Here is a 16,599-nt window from a genome sequence, read left to right as displayed (position 1 = left end):
GTCTCACTAATAGCTATGAACGAAGGGCTAGAAATAGCACTTGATCCTGTTTCATATATATTTCTCGAGTCTGCGTCCCACCGGAAGTACAGCCCTGTTTCGCGGCGTCTACAACACCAGAATGCGCTCAACTGCTTTAGGCTCTCGTTCTCTCAAGTAACCGATCCTCCATATAAGTTCCTTTGATTCATATTTATGGCTTGTGCATACCAGTGTTGGCGCAATGTTGCGTCGAGTTGACAAAAAAAGGATTGGCTTTGGGGGCTGCAGCCGCTTACCGCCTCACCCCTCAGCAGCTCATGGGGAAATCAAACAGAGTTGACCCAGGAAGAACGTTGGAGGCCTTCTCTTCTTAAACCACGGCTCTTTTTGTTGTACGATTCTCTTTTTAGGTACATGGGCTCAGGGAAAGCGGAGAAAAGCCCGTTTTTGGTTCTGCTTTAAACCCTCATTCCTCACGCATGCACGCGAGGGCAAGAGGCCCTCTTTGACTGCTAGGCGGATTCCAATGTTTCGCGCCTTGCTAGACGCTGGAAAAGTCTCTTTTGAGCTTGAAAAGTTTTCATTTCAGAAAGGAGGTTGACAGAGTCACGAAGGGCGCACATAGATAGAAGGCTTCTTACAGGGCCTGAAACGGCATCAGCTCTAATGAGCCACAACGATGGAAACAGCCATTCTAACATGCAGGTAGGCTTCAATTAATCGGCATTTCATTCCTTTCGACTTAGCGACCTAAAAATGTTGCCAACAGCTGCAGGCTGCACCTCATTCGTGTGGCTTGCCTTGCAGGTGTGTCGGCACCAAGCCGCCTTCGAGCGTGGAAGCGGTGAGATTCAGCCCAGATGGCCGATGGCTTGCAGCCGGCCGCTCCAGCGGATGTGTTGAGGTTTTCAGCGCGGTCAGCAGGCATCTGAAACTCGTGAGCAGAAACCCTCCAGTTCGTTTCGCTGCTCGTGTATTGTTTGTTGGCTGTATGTCTTCGCACCCGTGCATCTGCCTCACTCAGTTTCGAGTTTTTCATGAATAGAAAGGCTTCCTTGGACCGGTGCTCTCCAGATGTAGGATGGGGATTAATTTTTCGAGGCCGGGTGTCGATCAGGAGGGGCTACCCTTGTGAACTTTTGTAGCACATGGCCGTACGCTGCTAGAAGGCGCATGTCGATGCATGTCGATGCGTGTATATGCATATCCTGAGTGCTTTATCGAAATCTGCCTTGGATTCTAGGTGTGGTTGTTTTTTGGGGTCGCTGTTTTCAGCGGCTCTCGGCAGCCTCTTGCACTTCTGTGCGAAACATCCTCTGGCTGCCTCTGACGGTAGGCGCTGCTGCAGCTGCGGCAGCCGCTGCTGCAGAAGCTAGAGGGGGTGCTTTGCACCAAGAAAGCGGCAGTAGCAGTGAGGTATCGCTGTTCGAGTGGCGAATTGTGACAGCCGGCCTGCACGGGATCGTTTCTTCGTGGAACCTCCGCACTTGCCGCGTACAGGTATGTGTGGCTCGTCTTCACAGGCGTGCGTTTACGGTGGGGTTGTCCACCTCCATGAGCTTTGAAAGGGGTAGGAGGGCTAGGGGAGGCCGCGCCAGATCGAGAGAACGTGTTGAAGGAGCGTAGAGCATGGGGGGATAGGTTGCGGCGAAAATGCAAGCATTTTATAGCGCAAACTGTCAGGAGCTAGCGACAGCACAAAAGGAGCTTGAAGGGGCCGTGTAGAGGCCGACTGAGTATCGTGTAGCATGCCCGTATATGCGTAGTGATTGCACACCGAGGCAGCAGGGGCAAGTGTTGCGCCGTGTCTGCATGCCAACTTGAACATGCGAGGCCCCTCGGCTGTCGGACATAGCAGACACACACGGAATGCGAGCTCGCCTTTCTGAAATACCGCCTGCCTCTCTGTCTACTTTTCTGTCTGTTTCTCTGTTTGCTTGCTTGCTTGCTTACTCTCTCATTATGACTGCTTTCCGCCTGTGTGTTGCTTCCCGTCAGGTTGAGTGCCCTTCGCACGGTGGCGCAGTCTTCTCCCTGTGTCTCTGTCCTCCCGAGTTGAGCCTTCCCTCGTTTGCTGCAGCGTGCGATGATGGCAGAATTCGGCTGTTTCGCTTGGAGGGGCCTGCAGACAGGGCCTTTCGCGAGCTGAGTTCAGATCCATACGTGAATATCCTGCAAAGCGACGACGGCGAAGAAGAGATTCGTGTGGCTTATACCCTGCCCAAGACAAGGAGTAGGCTTGGACGATGATGCGCGCGCGCTCCCCATGGAGGACATGCATGCGATGTGATGACACTTCAGTTCTGCTTTGCCGTGGCAACGGTCTTGTCTGAAGGGGCGAATGTGTTTGCGGCTGTTTTTCTGCGGTCTGCTGCGCTCCGTTGTGGCTCAGTTGCGTGCTAGTATGATGACTTTTGTTGCTCGTGGGAGCTTCCTGTCATGGAAGCGTGTCGATGGGAGCCTTGCTGTAGAATTGTCTCCTCATGTGCTGCAGGCCGGCTCCTGTCTGTGTGCTGGTATAGCTCGGACTTGATTTTTGCTGGAAATGCAGCCTCCTGCATTTTGCGTTTTTCACGGGGAGGAGCGCAACAGCCGTTCGTTGCAGACGGGAAGATGGTCTTGCAGTCTGGACAGGCGGGTACACCGGGGGCTTCCGTGGAAGGTGTGTTTTGTAGCCTCTGAGATGTGTGTTCATACTTTATGTCATCTTTTCTTGAAAACCTTCTTGGAGTGCGTCTATACGCGTGTAGCTGCATGCGTGCGATGTGTGGGTGACTGGGGCATACAGACCTTAGGCACTCTCCTTGTATGCCCCTGTCTTTCTGTTTCGTGATTCGAGTCGCGTATATGTCTACGCCTTGCACGGCGTCGTGCCCTTGCTGCTTTCGCTGATGTCGCCTTGTGTGAGTCTGCGCTATTCTCTCTTGCTCGCGGTGGGTTCTGCTGCGTTTGGAGGTGTGTATGTGCTCTGTGTGTTCTGTGCGTGTATGTGTTTGTTCTGTGTGTGTATGTGTTTGGTCTGTGTATGTGCTCTCTGTGTTCTGTGCGTGTATGTGTTTGTTCTGTGTGTGTATGTGTTTGGTCTGTGTATGTGCTCTCTGTGTTTGTTCTGTGTGTGTATGTGTTTGGTCTGTGTATGTGCTCTCTGTGTTTGTTCTGTGTGTGTATGTGTTTGGTCTGTGTATGTGCTCTCCCTGTGTGGTGATCTCTGTGTATGTATGTGCTTGTTCTGTGTGTGTCTGTGCATGTATGTGCTCTCTCTCTCTGTGTGCTAATGTTTGTGCATCTGTGCGACAATTAGTGGGTGGGTATTTTTGTGCATGTGTGGCGGCTTCTCAGGCGGTGTCGGTTCAACCCTCGTGTGGAATCTGCGTGCGCTTCCCAGTCGCTCCCTATTGGTGAGCGGCGACAGCAGGGGTTGCGTCACGCTGTGGTCTCTGCCTGCATGCGTGGCCCTTCGCTCGTTGCAAGTTCACGTTGCCGACGTGCTAGACATGGAAGTGATGGTTTGCGTCGAGAGTTTCATAGACACGAAGAACAGGGACGGCGCGCCGCTCGTCAAGATGCAACAGGAAGTTATTCTCTCTGTCGGCGTTGATGGGAAGCTTTCTGCCATCAGCCGCACCGAGGTCAGATGGACTTCTGTGTCTCGAACCCCCTTTAAATACCGCACGGAGAAGAAGCTGTCAGGAAATCAGCGTCTCTGCAGAGAGGCTCTTCTGTCCCATCCCTCTTCTTGTGCCTGTTTTTGGTGGACTGTTCATTCACGGGAGTCGCAAAGGCGTTTCCCAGCAGCAGCCGAGGTTGTACATATTTGTATCATGCCAGCGTGCACGAGAGAGGGAAATGCTATAGTGCAGCTGTCCGCATGTTTCCGCATTGTGCCAGGCAGGGTATATATATATATGTACATATGAATCTATTTATTTTATATATTATTATTTTGTATATAATTATATGTGTGTACAAATACGTGCGTGCATGTGTAAGTGTGTGTGTGTGTCTCTTTAGGAAGACCGTTGGGTTGTGCGCGCCTGCCGGTTCCCCCATCTGTGCGACTCGCAAGCCATCGCATGCGTGCGCAGAATTCCAGGGGGTCAGGACGCGTCTTGGGTTGTTACGGGAGCTGCAGACGGCAGCCTCAAGTATTTGCAGCAGCTGACAGAATTGGCGGTAAGAAAGCGCAGACGCTGCCGATGCAGGCACGGCTGCAGGGGCTTGCCGCAGCCTTGTTGCGTGCATGCGAACTGCGGGATGTGGAGAGCTGCCGAGAGGAAGCTCGACCCCTGTTGCAGTCATTTTCTGAGGCGTCCGCTTCTGTCTGCTTGCTGCGCGCGATCTCTGCAGGGCCTTAAGGCTCCGTGTCTCCCGTTTTGCGCCTCCCCTGCGCTGCAAGGTTTGCAAAAGCCAAAAGTTTTGTGGAAAAAGAGACTCATCGTATGTCCATCCGAGGATGACATCGGCATCTGGTGAGAATTTGCATGCGCGCAGACGTCCCACGTCTGCTTTCATGGGGTCTGCGCAGGCCGGGCTGTCTGCTCGATGCTTTTTAGCTGCGCAGGCTGCCAACGTGCCTTGACAAAGCATTCGGCTGTAACACATCGCCTTACTTTGAATAACTTGCTCAGTCCCTCGTATCTGTGCATGTGCATGCGTAACTGGGTTGCTTTCTTAATTCTAGACGGGATTTTTTTTAATTTCGCGCCGCGCGCTGCGTCTCTCGTGGGTGCCTTTTTGAGGCCTCGAGCTCTCCAGCGTGTAGTACCGCGAGTGATTGTTTGCGCTTGATGTTTGTTTGCTCGTCTGCTTCTTGCTGCTCTCCGCGCATTCTTAGGCACATCGAAGAAGACGCGCTGCAGGCGCCGCCAGTGACCGCCGCAAAAAGCGACGCAGCGGCTCCTTTGGTGCAACTCGCAAGAATTACTTTGCAAGGGGGAGCCAAGATAAGGTGCTGCGATGCAACAAAAGATGGACAGTTGGTTGCAGTCGGCAGCAATCAAGGCCTTCGGCTGTTTGCTTTTCATTTGAAAGAAGTGAGTTGTTTTTGGCAGGGTGTAGAGAACCGCTGCTCTGGGGGTTGGGGGCGTATGCGCTCCGTTTTAGTCTCAGTGTGTTTGCTGAGAAATAACGAGTCTCAAGGGGTGCGAGTAACAGGCAGCTTTTCGAAGTGGAGCTTCCCTTTTTCTCGGTTTTTCGAGTTTGCATTTTTGGCGTGGGCTTGTACAAGAGGCTGTAGCGGGATCACGGAGAGGCAGCTACTAGCCACCATCTACGCGTGTTTTTCTTGACATTGTCTGGCACGCTTACCGGTTATGCTGTTTTCTCATCAGCTCGACATCCAGGATCTGGAGTGCCTTGGTGCTTGTCGCATATCTGAAATGGTCACTTCTTTGCACTTCGTGTCGCGCTCCGTCCTGGCCTGTTGTTACTTTTCAAGGAAGCCGCGGAGGACTGTGAATTGCCGTCGGCTTCGGCAGGCCGTTGCTCCCTCCGCTTCGCCTTCCATCGCGTGTGATCCGTTCGCGTCGGAAGCAGTGGAAGGGAAGGTCAGAAACACAAAGGGGGAAAGCGAAGGCTTCGATGGCGCTTCCAGTGGCTCGAAGAAGTGGGAGTACAGCGACATGCCAAGTGCTCGTGAAGCCGCAGCAATCCCCGATCACTTGACCGCCGAGGGTGGGAGTTTCTGCGTTGCGTTTATCAAAATCTCGACGGGGCAGGAGCTGGCGGCAGTCCGAGATCTCCCCTTTCGTGAGCTTTCGTTTTTGAAATCCTTTCGCTGTTTCCTCGAGACTTGGGTTGAGGAGACGTCCTCCGCCCAAGTCCGTTTTAGGTCGTCGCGCATGCGTTTAGCGTGTAAATGCACCCACACCCTTGCTGCCGTGTGCAGATCGGGGTGGTCGAATGCTCGAAGACACGCGTGATGGCGAGAGGAGGGGCTCGCAGCGTGTGGGCATGCGGCTTCGCGCGAGCGTGGTAGTAGCGCGGCTCTTGTGCTTTCGCCACTCTTCGTGTTCTCTGTGCAGGGAGTTTCGCTGTGTGCTGTGACTGTATTACTCAGCTGTGGTATCCATGTCGACCAGCCCTGACGGCTCTAAGCTGGGCTGTTTGAACAGCAACAGCTCCATTTTGGTGTTTGACGTGGCTGCCCTGCAGCCGACGCACATCTTTCCGAACATTTTTAGGAAAGGCGAGTCGGTTGCCGCTTTCTGCTTCTCCCCCGATTCGGCGAAACTGTTTGTTCTCGGAACAAGGAACGGCTACTACATTGTGGATGTCCAGACACCCGAGAGCAGCAGCGGAATCACCAACGGCGAGAGCTGTGGTCACCCCGCCAACGGGCGCAAGGATAACAACGCATCCTCGGATGCCGCAGCAGAGGGATGCACTGCAAGCCAACCATCACCGACGTCGCCTTCAGCGGCCAACTCGCCATCACCAGCGCGAAAGCGGATACGACAGCACACCCGCAGGAACGTGCGCTCGGTGCGTTTCCACTTGGCAGAAGCATTCATTCTTCTGCTCATTCAGAATTGTGCTTGCTTTCGAGAGCTCGCGCTGTGTTGTCTTGCATGGGAGAGACTCCTCAGATCCAGCTGGCGGCAGCGCAGCCCTGTAGCCTGTACCGCGTTGCACAGCCATGAGGCTGTGCAACGTGTTCTGGTAGAAGGTTCCCAGTCAAGAAAGTCGTTTGCAGGAGGCTGGATGTTGAGCGTCTTTAGCTAGCACCAGACTACCAGGGTGTTAGTGTGCTGCACAGCAGACACCGTCGACTCCCTAAAGGCTGCAGAGGCGCGCGATGCAATTTTCAAGCTGTGTTCTAGGAAGCGATTGTCTTGCTGTGTGGCGTGCTTCGGCTTCCTTTGGATTCAGATCTCTGCAAAGGAGCTCTCGCGTGGCGACGGCTGTATAATAGAGTGCAGATGGGTGGAGGGGTGTGAAGATGGCGAAAGCGCCTGCGTCTTGTGCCTGCTCCCCTCCGGCCTCTTCAAAGTTCCTTTCACCAGGCACGATTCAAGTGAAGGCAATCCGAGCGGCAAAGCGCAAAAGAAGCATAGAAAGGATCTACGGTTGCTAGATGTCAGCAGCGACTCCGGGGAAGAGCGAGACGAGCAGCAACTGCAACAAGCGCCCTCGCAAACGGTGCGTGTGCAGTCGCTCTCAGCTACACTGTGATACGCGGATATCAGTGCCATCAGAAACGTAGACATATATAAACATCCGTGCATGTATATGTATATATATATATGTATATGCACTACCCAGCGGGGACTGCCACTCACGCCTTCATCGCGTTCATTGCTCTGTCGCACGTGTGCTTGCCGTTGCACCGCATGCAAAGGAAGGGGTTTAGTAGTGTTTCGCGATTTCGTCGAACGTTACAAGGGCTGCGAGCAACTACATAATAGGGCCTTTGCGGCTAACGGGCAGTTTTCTTCTCGAAGGTTTGGTTAGTGTCATGCTGCCTTATGTTGAGAACAAAGAGCTCTCCGAAGTGCTGTTGTGCGTTTGCGAGCGCGCTTGACCCCCACGTACGTGTTGCATGCGCGCGTACTGAAGTGGCATGGATTTTTGCATTTTTCATGCATGCGCATGCAAGTGAAATCACTCGTTTCTTTGGCCTTCGCGCCTGCTGTTGACTGTACGTTCAGCGCCGATTCCCGCCTCGTTTAAAGAAGTTGCATTCTCGTCGCGGCGTGATGATTGGCCCGCCCCCTCTTTTCGCTGCATCCTTTTGCGTTCCCCGAGTGCTGCCTGCATCGCTGCTCTCGCCGAGCGCTCGGGAAGAGGTGGACGGCAGCGTGCTGCTCTCTTTCGAGGCGTCGTGCCTCTCACCCAGCGGAAGTTGCAGCAGCACTCGTTCGACTGTCACTACACCAGGGGACTCGCCAGTGAGCGATGGAAGAAGCGGCACGGATGGAACCACCGGGGCGGCCGTAGGGCCTATGCCTTTAGGGGAGTTCCCAGTGGCAAGAGCTGCGAAAGCAGCAGCTGTGACAAGGGCCATACGGCAGAGCGAGAGCAAGGGCTTTATTGGGTTTGCATTTGAGAGATGGAGGCACAAGCAAACGGAAGAAGGTAAAGGCCAAACGGGGGAGGCGCCCGCAGATCACGCCCTGGTGCTTCTCGAGGCCATCAATTGTGTAGCGCAATCCAAGGAGACGACGGCATTGCCAAGATTCAACAGAAAGCGATACGGAACCTAGTTGAAGTGTCAGGAACAAAAGACGGAAAGGCAGGGGGGAGAACGAGAACGGCAGCTAGGGTGAATGCGACGGGGAGCACACACGCAGCAGCAGGTTGTTTTCAAGGACTTAGGTGGCCTTGCAGGTTGTTTTTATTCCGATCTTTCTGTGGAAAGGACCTTTTCTTTTTGTGTTCGAGGAGAATGGCACGTAAACCAACTTGGCATTTCGGCCGTTTATGGCCTCCACTAACTGGCCATTTGCTTTTCAGCGTCATTTCTTGGCACAAGCGCGCCAGTCGTTTCAAGCTGCGCGTGTGTGTCTGTCGCTTTTCATTTCTGGCTGTTGCCTTAGTGTGCGTAGCAGAAGCAGCACTGCTGTGCACTTAGCATTATAGGCAGGGCGACGTAAGCGGCAGTGGTCGCAGTGGGCCGGGAGCTCGTGTCACGTCGCTTTTAGCTCCTCACTGGTTGTTAATGGCCCCGCACTAGCAATGTGCCCTTTTCAAATCCCTCAAGGGAAGCGTTGGAACTTTTTTTGCGCAAAAGAATGCTTTCGTGCTCCCTTCGGTACCACGAATGCAAACGAATGCCGAGGCAGAAAAATGGCTCAGTCGTCGTCTTCCATCTTCGGCATGTATGCAAATGTGTTCAACAACGAGACGATGCTCCGCCTGCGAACAAAGGCATACCCGCGGCGCACAAGAAGCGATATGCTTTGCGTTGCCGTGATACATGCATCCAGAACAAAGCGACTCGCGACATGCCGCCATGTCTTAGTTTTAGAGTAGAAAGGCGCAGGGAAGCGAAGTCAAGACAGCACAGCACCCCTTGCTGCATTCTGGGTGGTCCAGCAGCGTAGGTGCCAGCAGGCAGGCGACCTCTGCAATGCAAGAGCAAGTCATGCAAAAAAAGCTGCCTTAGGGAGAAGACGGCTGTGTTGCAGGTGTTCATGCGGCTGCTGAAGCCTTACATCTCCGTCAAGAGCTCGGCCGGGGTCGTCAGTCTTTCCACTTTTACTGCACTGTCAAACAAACCCATGAGCTGGCGTTTGTTCAATGTTTCTTTCGCCAGGAGCATGAGAGCCTGCGGCAAGTACACCCATGCATGCCAAGGCAAAGTACCAGACGCAAAATATAGCAGCATCCTAAAGGACGTATGAAGCAGTTCGTGGAAAAACAAATACTCCAAGGCAGCACAATGAAGGAGGGGCCCCCATCCGAATCGTTTCGCTCGGCTGTCGGCCGGAACAGCCCACAGCAATACAGGCTACAATACATCTTGAAGCCCCTATAAAACGCTAACTGCTTGTATTGAGCGTACGACGTGTCCATCAGGCAGTATACATAGCTCCCAGGCTTTCCCAAGTATGGCACAAAAGATGCACCATCCATACGACGCGTGTGCAACCTCACCCTCTCGAGTCCGGCGATGTAAGACTCAATGCTCTGCATAAAGATCCGACGGCTGAGGATTAAGCGCAGGCCAGACACTGGAAGCACGCAAAAAATGAGTCTCAACATTATCGTGGACTGACTGTGCGCAATGGGCAAAAACACCAACGATGACGATGACCGAGTTCAGCTGAGTCGCTCCCTCTTGTCCTTCTCCCCTTAAGCCTTTTTCTTCGCCTCTGTGTACCTTACTCTTCAGCTGCAAAGTCCGAGGGGGCCTTTGCGGCAACGACCTCCAGCTTAGAAGCGTTGTGATCAATGAATGAGATAGTCTCCTGCACTGTCTGGAAGCCGCACACAAACCACACTCATGGCCATGGATGGCTTCGCGTGATGCAGCTTCTTTGCCCTTAGCTCTATGTATCAAATCATGAACTAAAACACCAAAAGATGAATTCTGCGGGCAGAGAGAGAGCAGAGGGAGCACACCCGCGCCAGGGCAGACACTAGACCCTATGATCTTACTGCTGAACACATCGATACGGGGACGACACGAGGCTGCTGAGGGAGAAATGAGCTGGTCGTAGATTCATGTAAGGGGCAGAGAGCTAGGCGGGCCTACTCTTTCCGTCATAAAGACATCAGAAACAGCCTTTTTCGCTGTTCGCTCCTTTAGCTCCAGGAGCTTGGTTCTGCACTTGAGCATCCAATCGACGTTGGATGGCTGCTTCTTTTTCCATCTTCTGGGACCGTCTTCGGGGCTGTTGTCTCTCTCGTGCTTTCTGGAGCCGCTAAGGCCGCCGTCTTCTTCCGTCTCACCAGCTGCTGAGCCGACACGCGTCGTACCGCTATCTGAATCGTAGCCTGAGGAGCCTAAGGGAGAAACTCCCACGCCGGAACCCCGAGCCAGAGGCATTCCCCTCCCCCTACGAGGCGTCATATGCAAACCACACGCGAGCCACATAGTGTTTCATTGGCGATGCTGAGAAGGGTAGCCAGCAAAAAACCGACAACAAGAACTGGCAAAAATGCAAAGCGAAGGCGGGCACGTTGGTACACGCCTTCCCGCGCGCGCATGCTGCGAGAGAGCATGGACATCCCGCTACCCCAGCCTGCAGGCGTCGTTTCGCACTGCCCCTTCTGCACATGCAAAGATTTCAAAGGGCATGGGAATGCTTCTATGCAAGTGAACGCTGGCAGAGAGGCTGGCACATAGTGGAGAGCGAAGAGGCTAGCCAACGACACAAGCGCTTGCAGAGACGTGAGACGCAACGTGGGCTGCATCCCACTCGAAAAACACATATATGCCAATATGCAGACAGCGATTGACGTCTATTAGAATGCGTATCACCACCACACAGCAGCCGTCACGGGGCAGCTGTAGCTGCTCCTGAAGAGCCTTGCCCCTCCCCCCCTCCTTCCCCCCCAACATCCCTCTAGCGTGCTCGCACCGACGCCCCTTGGTGCGCAAAGTTTAAAGGTTCTCAGAGCCAACGCTCACCTGCCTACTCCAGGAGGGTGAAGGCCTCTCCCTCTGCCCCTTCCGCCTTCCAGTCTTCGTGGATCTGTTGCGGAAGGCGGCTCCTCTGGGGTCGCTACTGACGGCACGGAGGGAGCAGGCAGCTTTGGGAGGATAGAAGAAAGGAGCAGAATGAGAGCTTCCACGCGACTCGTTACTTTCTGGAGTCAAAAAGGAGGAGCCACGCAATAAACAAACTAGGATGAATACTACATGTCCACGCCTCTGTGAACGAGCAGAAGGATCTTCTTGAGGAATACGCACCACTGTGTACAAGATGGATGCATAAAGAGAGAGAAGCACAAACTTTTGCACCACTGTGTACAAGATGGATGCATAGAGAGAGAGAGGCACATACTTTTGCATCACTCTGCAAACATCTCTCTAAGTGAAACGAAACACAGCGTCACGCAAGCACACACGCTCTGGCAGGCTTTAGCGGAAGGACACAAGAGCCGTTTCACATGCGTCTTAACGGCACAAAAAACCACCCGGTCGCAAACAGCTGCATCACGAGACACCAGCCAAATCGATGCGACAAAAGTCACAATAAGAGGTTCTAATGATTCAATACTGCAGGTGCCTTCGGAGCCCAAAGGGTGGCAAGGGCCCCTACCTCCCTTCCACGTGCAGCTGAAGCATAATTGGACACACTGGCCCGCTCACACCCACCCTTTTTGTGGAATAATAAACACCAGAGGAAAATCATGTAGGCGAAATGATGTAAGAGCGGAGAGGCATACACGCGAACACAAAGATCAGCGTGAGGATAATGCACTCCGACTACAAATACGCAAGATTTCGAGCATTTTACCTCTAGCAGCTGAACGAGAAATTTGCGGGATTGCCGAACGCTTTTTTCCGTTCCCCATACTGGATTCATTGCATGGAAGGAGAAGCTGTCCTGAGGACAGACACTCAGAAAGTCATATTTTCTCAGGGATACAAACTGTGGTTTGCAGAACCCCGATAGGCGCCATTTTCAAGGAACCGCATTCGCAAGAGAACCATGAAATTATTACTGGTTCCTCACACAACATACAAGTTCTAGCGTCAGCTTCAACGAGGCATCCACCACTGCCTTGGCGCGTTTGAGAAGGCCCTCAACTAATCCACGATTCAGCTTCGCCGGAGAGCTTGCGGCTTCGCCACTCTGCAAGTCTGTTGTCTCGCTTGCTGCTCGCTGTTTGTTGTCTGCTTCCCCTGTTGCCGCCTCAGCGCTTCCGCCCCTTGAATCTGCTGCAAGGGCGAGCAGAGGCTCCTTCAGGTCGTCAGCAGACTTAAGCACCTACGCATGTACACCCAAGCGGTCGGAGTCTACGATATGCAATGCGTGGCTTGAAGGCACCCGAAGAAGTGCACCTGCCCTACTGCTGCCCAAAGCAACAGTGCAGAGAATGGCGAAGCCTGAAACAAGAAATCGCCGTAGAGCTGCAGCTCATAAGAATTTGGGTGTCAGGGGTTAAGCCGTACGTTATTTGCTGAATCCAACAGGGAATTCTTGATTTCTGTTGCAGCGGAAATAATCTGCATCAACCCAGCTCACATTGAATAACGCATCATCATCCCAAAGGAGGAAAACGACTGCACTGCGTATACTTAGCAATTGCCCAGCACACAAAATCCAAATGTCTATTACCAAAAGCACAGCTCAAGAGAAAAAGCCTAAAGGAGTTGTCATGACGCCTATGTGTCGAAGCCCTGCATGCTTCGCCCTGCACCCCTTTGTTGAGCGCTGTGGATTGTGCATGCCAGATCCTGCAGTGATAATGCAAGTGAGAAATATTCTCCCACTTGAGGATGCGTTGAATCTAGGAGGACGAGGGTGAGAACTTCTTCATCGTCGATCTGAGAGAGGTCCGGAGCCGCCATGGTGCCAGAGGGAGGCCTTTCCCTTTTGTCTTGCAAAGCGCCCTTTTAACTAACATGAGAATAGTGAACAGACAGGGGGTAGCGTCGAAATAGCAGATCGAAGTTCAAAAAAGATGCAGGGTAGATGCAAACGCACAACAACTCGCGTTGAACTGGAGTACGAAAAAGTGTGGCAGCCAGCGAAGTTCTGCATGGAGCCCGTGAAGGCTCTCTGTGCACCAGGAAGTTTCTGATATCATTGAAAATGGGTCAGCAACTTGGCTGCTTTCCACAAAGGCGGATTTGCTTTTTAAGACTACCGTTTAAAGCAAAATTGTGAGAAGCAGGAGAACGGAAAGTCAGACGATGTATCAATCTCACGGGTGGCCGCTCCATAGGTATGGAAATGCCACGAACAGAAAAAACTGTAGGGCAATGGAGATTGGCCTTTCGTTCTCTTCATCAGATAATATGCAGACCAAATGTGTTACCACCAAAACAGCCCCAGGATCTCTCTCAGTGCATGCGCAGCCGACTCATTCACCAGAACACTTAGCTAAAACTAATGCTCAAAATGAAGGACTAGAAAAACAGCATACAGCAACATTGTACTGGGTGCAACAAGGCTAAATGTGCCATGAAGTGTGGGGTACATCTTTCATCCATGTGGGCAATAGGCCTGTTGAAACACGTTCAACCACAAATCAACTCGGCGAATCGTTTATGCATGCGCTTTCATGGGAGAACTCCCGCGGCTCTGAAGAAGCTTGAACCTACATCTTGCGTATGGAAACGGCCGTTCTCCTCTCCGCTGATTCACATTCCTGTGTATTGTCTAATCCTATATGCCTCCGGGAAGCGTGTAGCGCAACAAGAGAGTTTTCCGACCTTAACGAGGTTTCTTAAAGAAGTTATGATAACGGATGCTTGTTCCATGCGCCCATCAGTTCATGTGCCTCACCGCGCGGGCTACACTCAAGTTCAGTATTTCACAAAATTATACAGCTCAAGACGCGTTCGAGGCAATTCTTGACGTTTGCAGCCTGACTAATTGAATAATACAAACATTCATTGCTGTCTTCGCTTAATTCGAGATTTCCGTGCTTGTGCATGCATTTCCGCCATGCTGGCATGGTGATTCACTTGGGTGGCCAGCTTCGGTGTCCGTACGTTGGTGGGTATTCATTTGTTCGCCTCAGAAAGTGGCCTGTATGGTATTGCACAGTTGGACCAGACAAAAGGAAATTTATGCGTAAAATTACTTTGCATAATAATGGCAACCATAGGTGAAAGTAAGTCTGCACGCAAGCATGTTGGGACGGCTCCCGGCGTCTTGGCTTCAGACGTCAATGAAGGGGAGCATGAATTCTTTATTGCGATAGTGAGTTGGTAAACCCCTCAGTAAGGCGTATTTGTGTACCGTCTCTTCTAGGAAAAGCTTCAAAATGTTGGTATTAACGCTGCCGACATCACCAAGCTGCGGCTTGCTGGATATTGCACCGTTCTTTCGGTTATTCAAACGACAGTGGGAAAACAATAGAATCCTCCACAAAAATGCCATATCTTATAAGTCGCTAACAGAAAAAGGATTTGGCTCTGGTGAAAGGCCTTTCAGAGGCAAAAGTTGAAAAAATTATTGAGGCGGCAACAAAGCTGGAGCTTTGTAACTCCTTCATCAGTGGGGGAGAGCTGGTGATACGAAGAGCTAAAGTTGTTAAAATCACAACAGGTTTGAAACTCGTGGGTGGAGAACAGCACCGTTTTGTTCATGTTATAGTGCCATTTTCTGGCAGGATCATCTCAGCTAGATCAGCTGATCGGTGGTGGCATTGAAACGATGTCCATAACTGAAATATTCGGCGAAAACCGATGTGGGAAAACTCAGATATGTCATACGCTTTGTGTAACCGCTCAGCTTCCAAAGGAAATGAACGGCGGATGTGGGAAAGTGCGTATTGTTACACTTTCTTGTTCATGGCTTTTATCTTTTGCTAACTTTTTTACAACGGGTTTCCTGTCTTACCTCTACAGGTCTGCTACGTTGACACAGAGGCTACGTTTCGCCCAGAGAAGATTTGTGCGATTGCCGAGCGTTTTGGCCTTGATGGGGCGGGAGTGCTTGATAACATAATGTACGCAAGGGCATACACGACAGAACACATGCATCAGCTTCTTACTGTTGCAGCTGCTAAGGTAATAAATAATTTGCAACTAAAACGAAGGGTTAAAACGCTAAATGCCCCCGTTTCCAGATGAGCGAGGAAAAATTCGGTATGCAAGCTCTGGTCATGAGCTAAATCTTAACTATCGAGCCTCTGCTGCAAACAATAGCAATCATAATCGTGGATTCCATTATTGCCCTCTTTCGTGTCGACTTCTGCGGGCGTGGAGAGCTTGCAGACAGGCAGCAGAAATTGAACAAAATGCTCAGCTCATTGATCAAGATTTCAGAACAGTACAATGTTGCTGTTGTAGTAACCAACCAGGTTATGTAAGCTTCACCTTACAGTACATGTATTTTTACTTCCTTGCACACAATGTGCTATGAACCACTCAGGTCTGACCCAGCAGGGGGCCTAACGTTTGTTGCAAACCCCACCAAACCAGGTGCAGCCTTCCGTTTCAGCTCCCAAGAGTGTGTGTATGCCTTCATAATTATTTGGGGATGCCTGATGTGGTAGTTGGAGGCCATGTGTTGGGCCACGCCTCGACGACTCGGCTTTCCTTGCGAAAGGGAAAAGGCGAGCAACGAATTTGCAAAGTCTACGACGCGCCAAACCTACCCGAGTCTGAGTGCATATTTCAGCTGTAAGTCACAAACGTAATTCTTTCGAGATAATTTACACATAAAACCCGCTCAGGACGACACAAGGCATTTCGGATGTAATGGAGTAAAAAAGTGCTGCGTTGCACGTCTTTTGACCCCTCTCAATTGATGTACTGAATTAACGTCCATTTATTTTTTGTCTCTTAAAACATGTGTGACAATTCTGTTCGTGCATAACTGGCATCGTCTGTGTCCGCTGAAACTGCTAAACCCAGTGGTGGCACGCACATTCGGCAGTAGATCCCCAGTTCCAAAGGTGACATTCTTGACTATGTTACTTATAGACTTAATCTGGTGTCATAGTGTGAGAATAAAGCCGTATGCCAGAATTTGCATTTTCTTCCGAGGGCCGGACAGTGCCAGTCAGCGGCCTCGGGAAGCGAGTGCTAGAGAGCGGAACTTCGGTTTCGGTTAGGGCCCTATAAAGTAGCTACAGTGTAACATTACCCGAAGAACTGCTTGTTTATGCGAATCTTGAAAAAGTTGCTAAAAAAGCTGCGAGGTGTCGAAAACGCTAGGAGTATCTGAAGGCTGCAAAACGCACCATTTAAATGTCCGGCACGTGACAAGAAGGTTGCAACGATATACACATCCACACCTGTTTGCAATAACACCATTATCAATAGGAAAACGAGCACGGGAAAATCATTGGGAACTTGACCTAGGAAACAAGAATCCGACTCAGCACTCAAAGGGTTCCTCGTCCCCCTACGCCACTAGCTGGTGTATCAAGAAGGTATGGGAAGAGAACAACAAAGTCAGTTTGAAGGCGACCTATCAAAATCCCATATGCAGATGTCAACTGTGCATTTCTGCTCATTAGCAGCGAGCTTGTGGCCTTGCG

The 16,599-nt window shown here is 51.6% G+C and overlaps 3 protein-coding genes across 3 annotated transcripts; 2 read left to right on the top strand and 1 right to left on the bottom strand.

Annotated features, from left to right (window-relative positions):
- The first annotated feature begins 661 nt into the window (after window positions 1-661).
- Window positions 662-8,186, top strand: LOC34617402. The gene is made up of 14 exons (XM_026335343.1): window positions 662-687; window positions 790-919; window positions 1,258-1,482; window positions 1,981-2,201; window positions 2,454-2,620; window positions 3,322-3,611; window positions 3,994-4,155; window positions 4,330-4,451; window positions 4,817-5,015; window positions 5,313-5,730; window positions 6,041-6,301; window positions 6,401-6,465; window positions 6,853-7,122; window positions 7,632-8,186. Exons 1-14 carry the CDS (start codon window positions 662-664, stop codon window positions 8,184-8,186), a joined length of 3,111 nt encoding a protein of 1,036 aa, XP_026191128.1.
- Window positions 8,187-8,774: 588 nt separating this feature from the next.
- On the bottom strand, window positions 8,775-12,949 carry LOC34617401. The gene is made up of 9 exons (XM_026335359.1): window positions 12,872-12,949; window positions 12,120-12,365; window positions 11,892-11,981; window positions 11,060-11,238; window positions 10,181-10,478; window positions 9,811-9,902; window positions 9,580-9,631; window positions 9,138-9,250; window positions 8,775-8,838 (listed from the first exon to the last, which is right to left on the bottom strand). Exons 1-9 carry the CDS (start codon window positions 12,947-12,949, stop codon window positions 8,775-8,777), a joined length of 1,212 nt encoding a protein of 403 aa, XP_026191144.1.
- Window positions 12,950-14,201: 1,252 nt separating this feature from the next.
- Window positions 14,202-15,823, top strand: LOC113146835 (meiotic recombination protein DMC1 homolog). The gene is made up of 10 exons (XM_026335355.1): window positions 14,202-14,309; window positions 14,361-14,453; window positions 14,510-14,657; window positions 14,722-14,876; window positions 14,960-15,121; window positions 15,181-15,199; window positions 15,260-15,419; window positions 15,486-15,535; window positions 15,610-15,736; window positions 15,790-15,823. Exons 1-10 carry the CDS (start codon window positions 14,202-14,204, stop codon window positions 15,821-15,823), a joined length of 1,056 nt encoding a protein of 351 aa, XP_026191140.1.
- The last annotated feature ends 776 nt before the right edge of the window (window positions 15,824-16,599 follow it).

Source organism: Cyclospora cayetanensis, unplaced genomic scaffold (genome assembly GCF_002999335.1).
Source record: "Cyclospora cayetanensis isolate NF1_C8 unplaced genomic scaffold, CcayRef3 CcayRef3_contig_66, whole genome shotgun sequence".
NCBI lineage: Eukaryota > Apicomplexa > Conoidasida > Eucoccidiorida > Eimeriidae > Cyclospora > Cyclospora cayetanensis.
Note: the sequence above shows the minus strand (reverse complement) of the source record. Positions and strands in the feature narration are given on the sequence as shown.

Excerpts from the sequence above, each read along its gene's own strand:
- LOC34617402 (XM_026335343.1), top strand. The coding sequence starts at position 662 with ATGGAAACAGCCATTCTAACATGCAG. Across the intron at positions 5,731-6,040 it reads AGTCCGAGATCTCCCCTTTC|CTGTGGTATCCATGTCGACC; the intron begins GTGAGCTTTCGT and ends TGTATTACTCAG. Across the intron at positions 7,123-7,631 it reads AACAAGCGCCCTCGCAAACG|CGCCGATTCCCGCCTCGTTT; the intron begins GTGCGTGTGCAG and ends CTGTACGTTCAG.
- LOC34617401 (XM_026335359.1), bottom strand. The coding sequence starts at position 12,949 with ATGGCGGCTCCGGACCTCTCTCAGATCGACGATGAAGAAGTTCTCACC. Across the intron at positions 11,239-11,891 it reads TTCTCGTTCAGCTGCTAGAG|AAAGTAACGAGTCGCGTGGA; the intron begins GTAAAATGCTCG and ends TTTTGACTCCAG. Across the intron at positions 9,903-10,180 it reads ATGTCTTTATGACGGAAAGA|ACAGTGCAGGAGACTATCTC; the intron begins GTAGGCCCGCCT and ends TGCGGCTTCCAG.
- LOC113146835 (XM_026335355.1), top strand. The coding sequence starts at position 14,202 with ATGGCAACCATAGGTGAAAGTAAGTCTGCACGCAAGCATGTTGGGACG. Across the intron at positions 14,310-14,360 it reads ATGAATTCTTTATTGCGATA|GAAAAGCTTCAAAATGTTGG; the intron begins GTGAGTTGGTAA and ends CGTCTCTTCTAG. Across the intron at positions 14,877-14,959 it reads TGAACGGCGGATGTGGGAAA|GTCTGCTACGTTGACACAGA; the intron begins GTGCGTATTGTT and ends TTACCTCTACAG.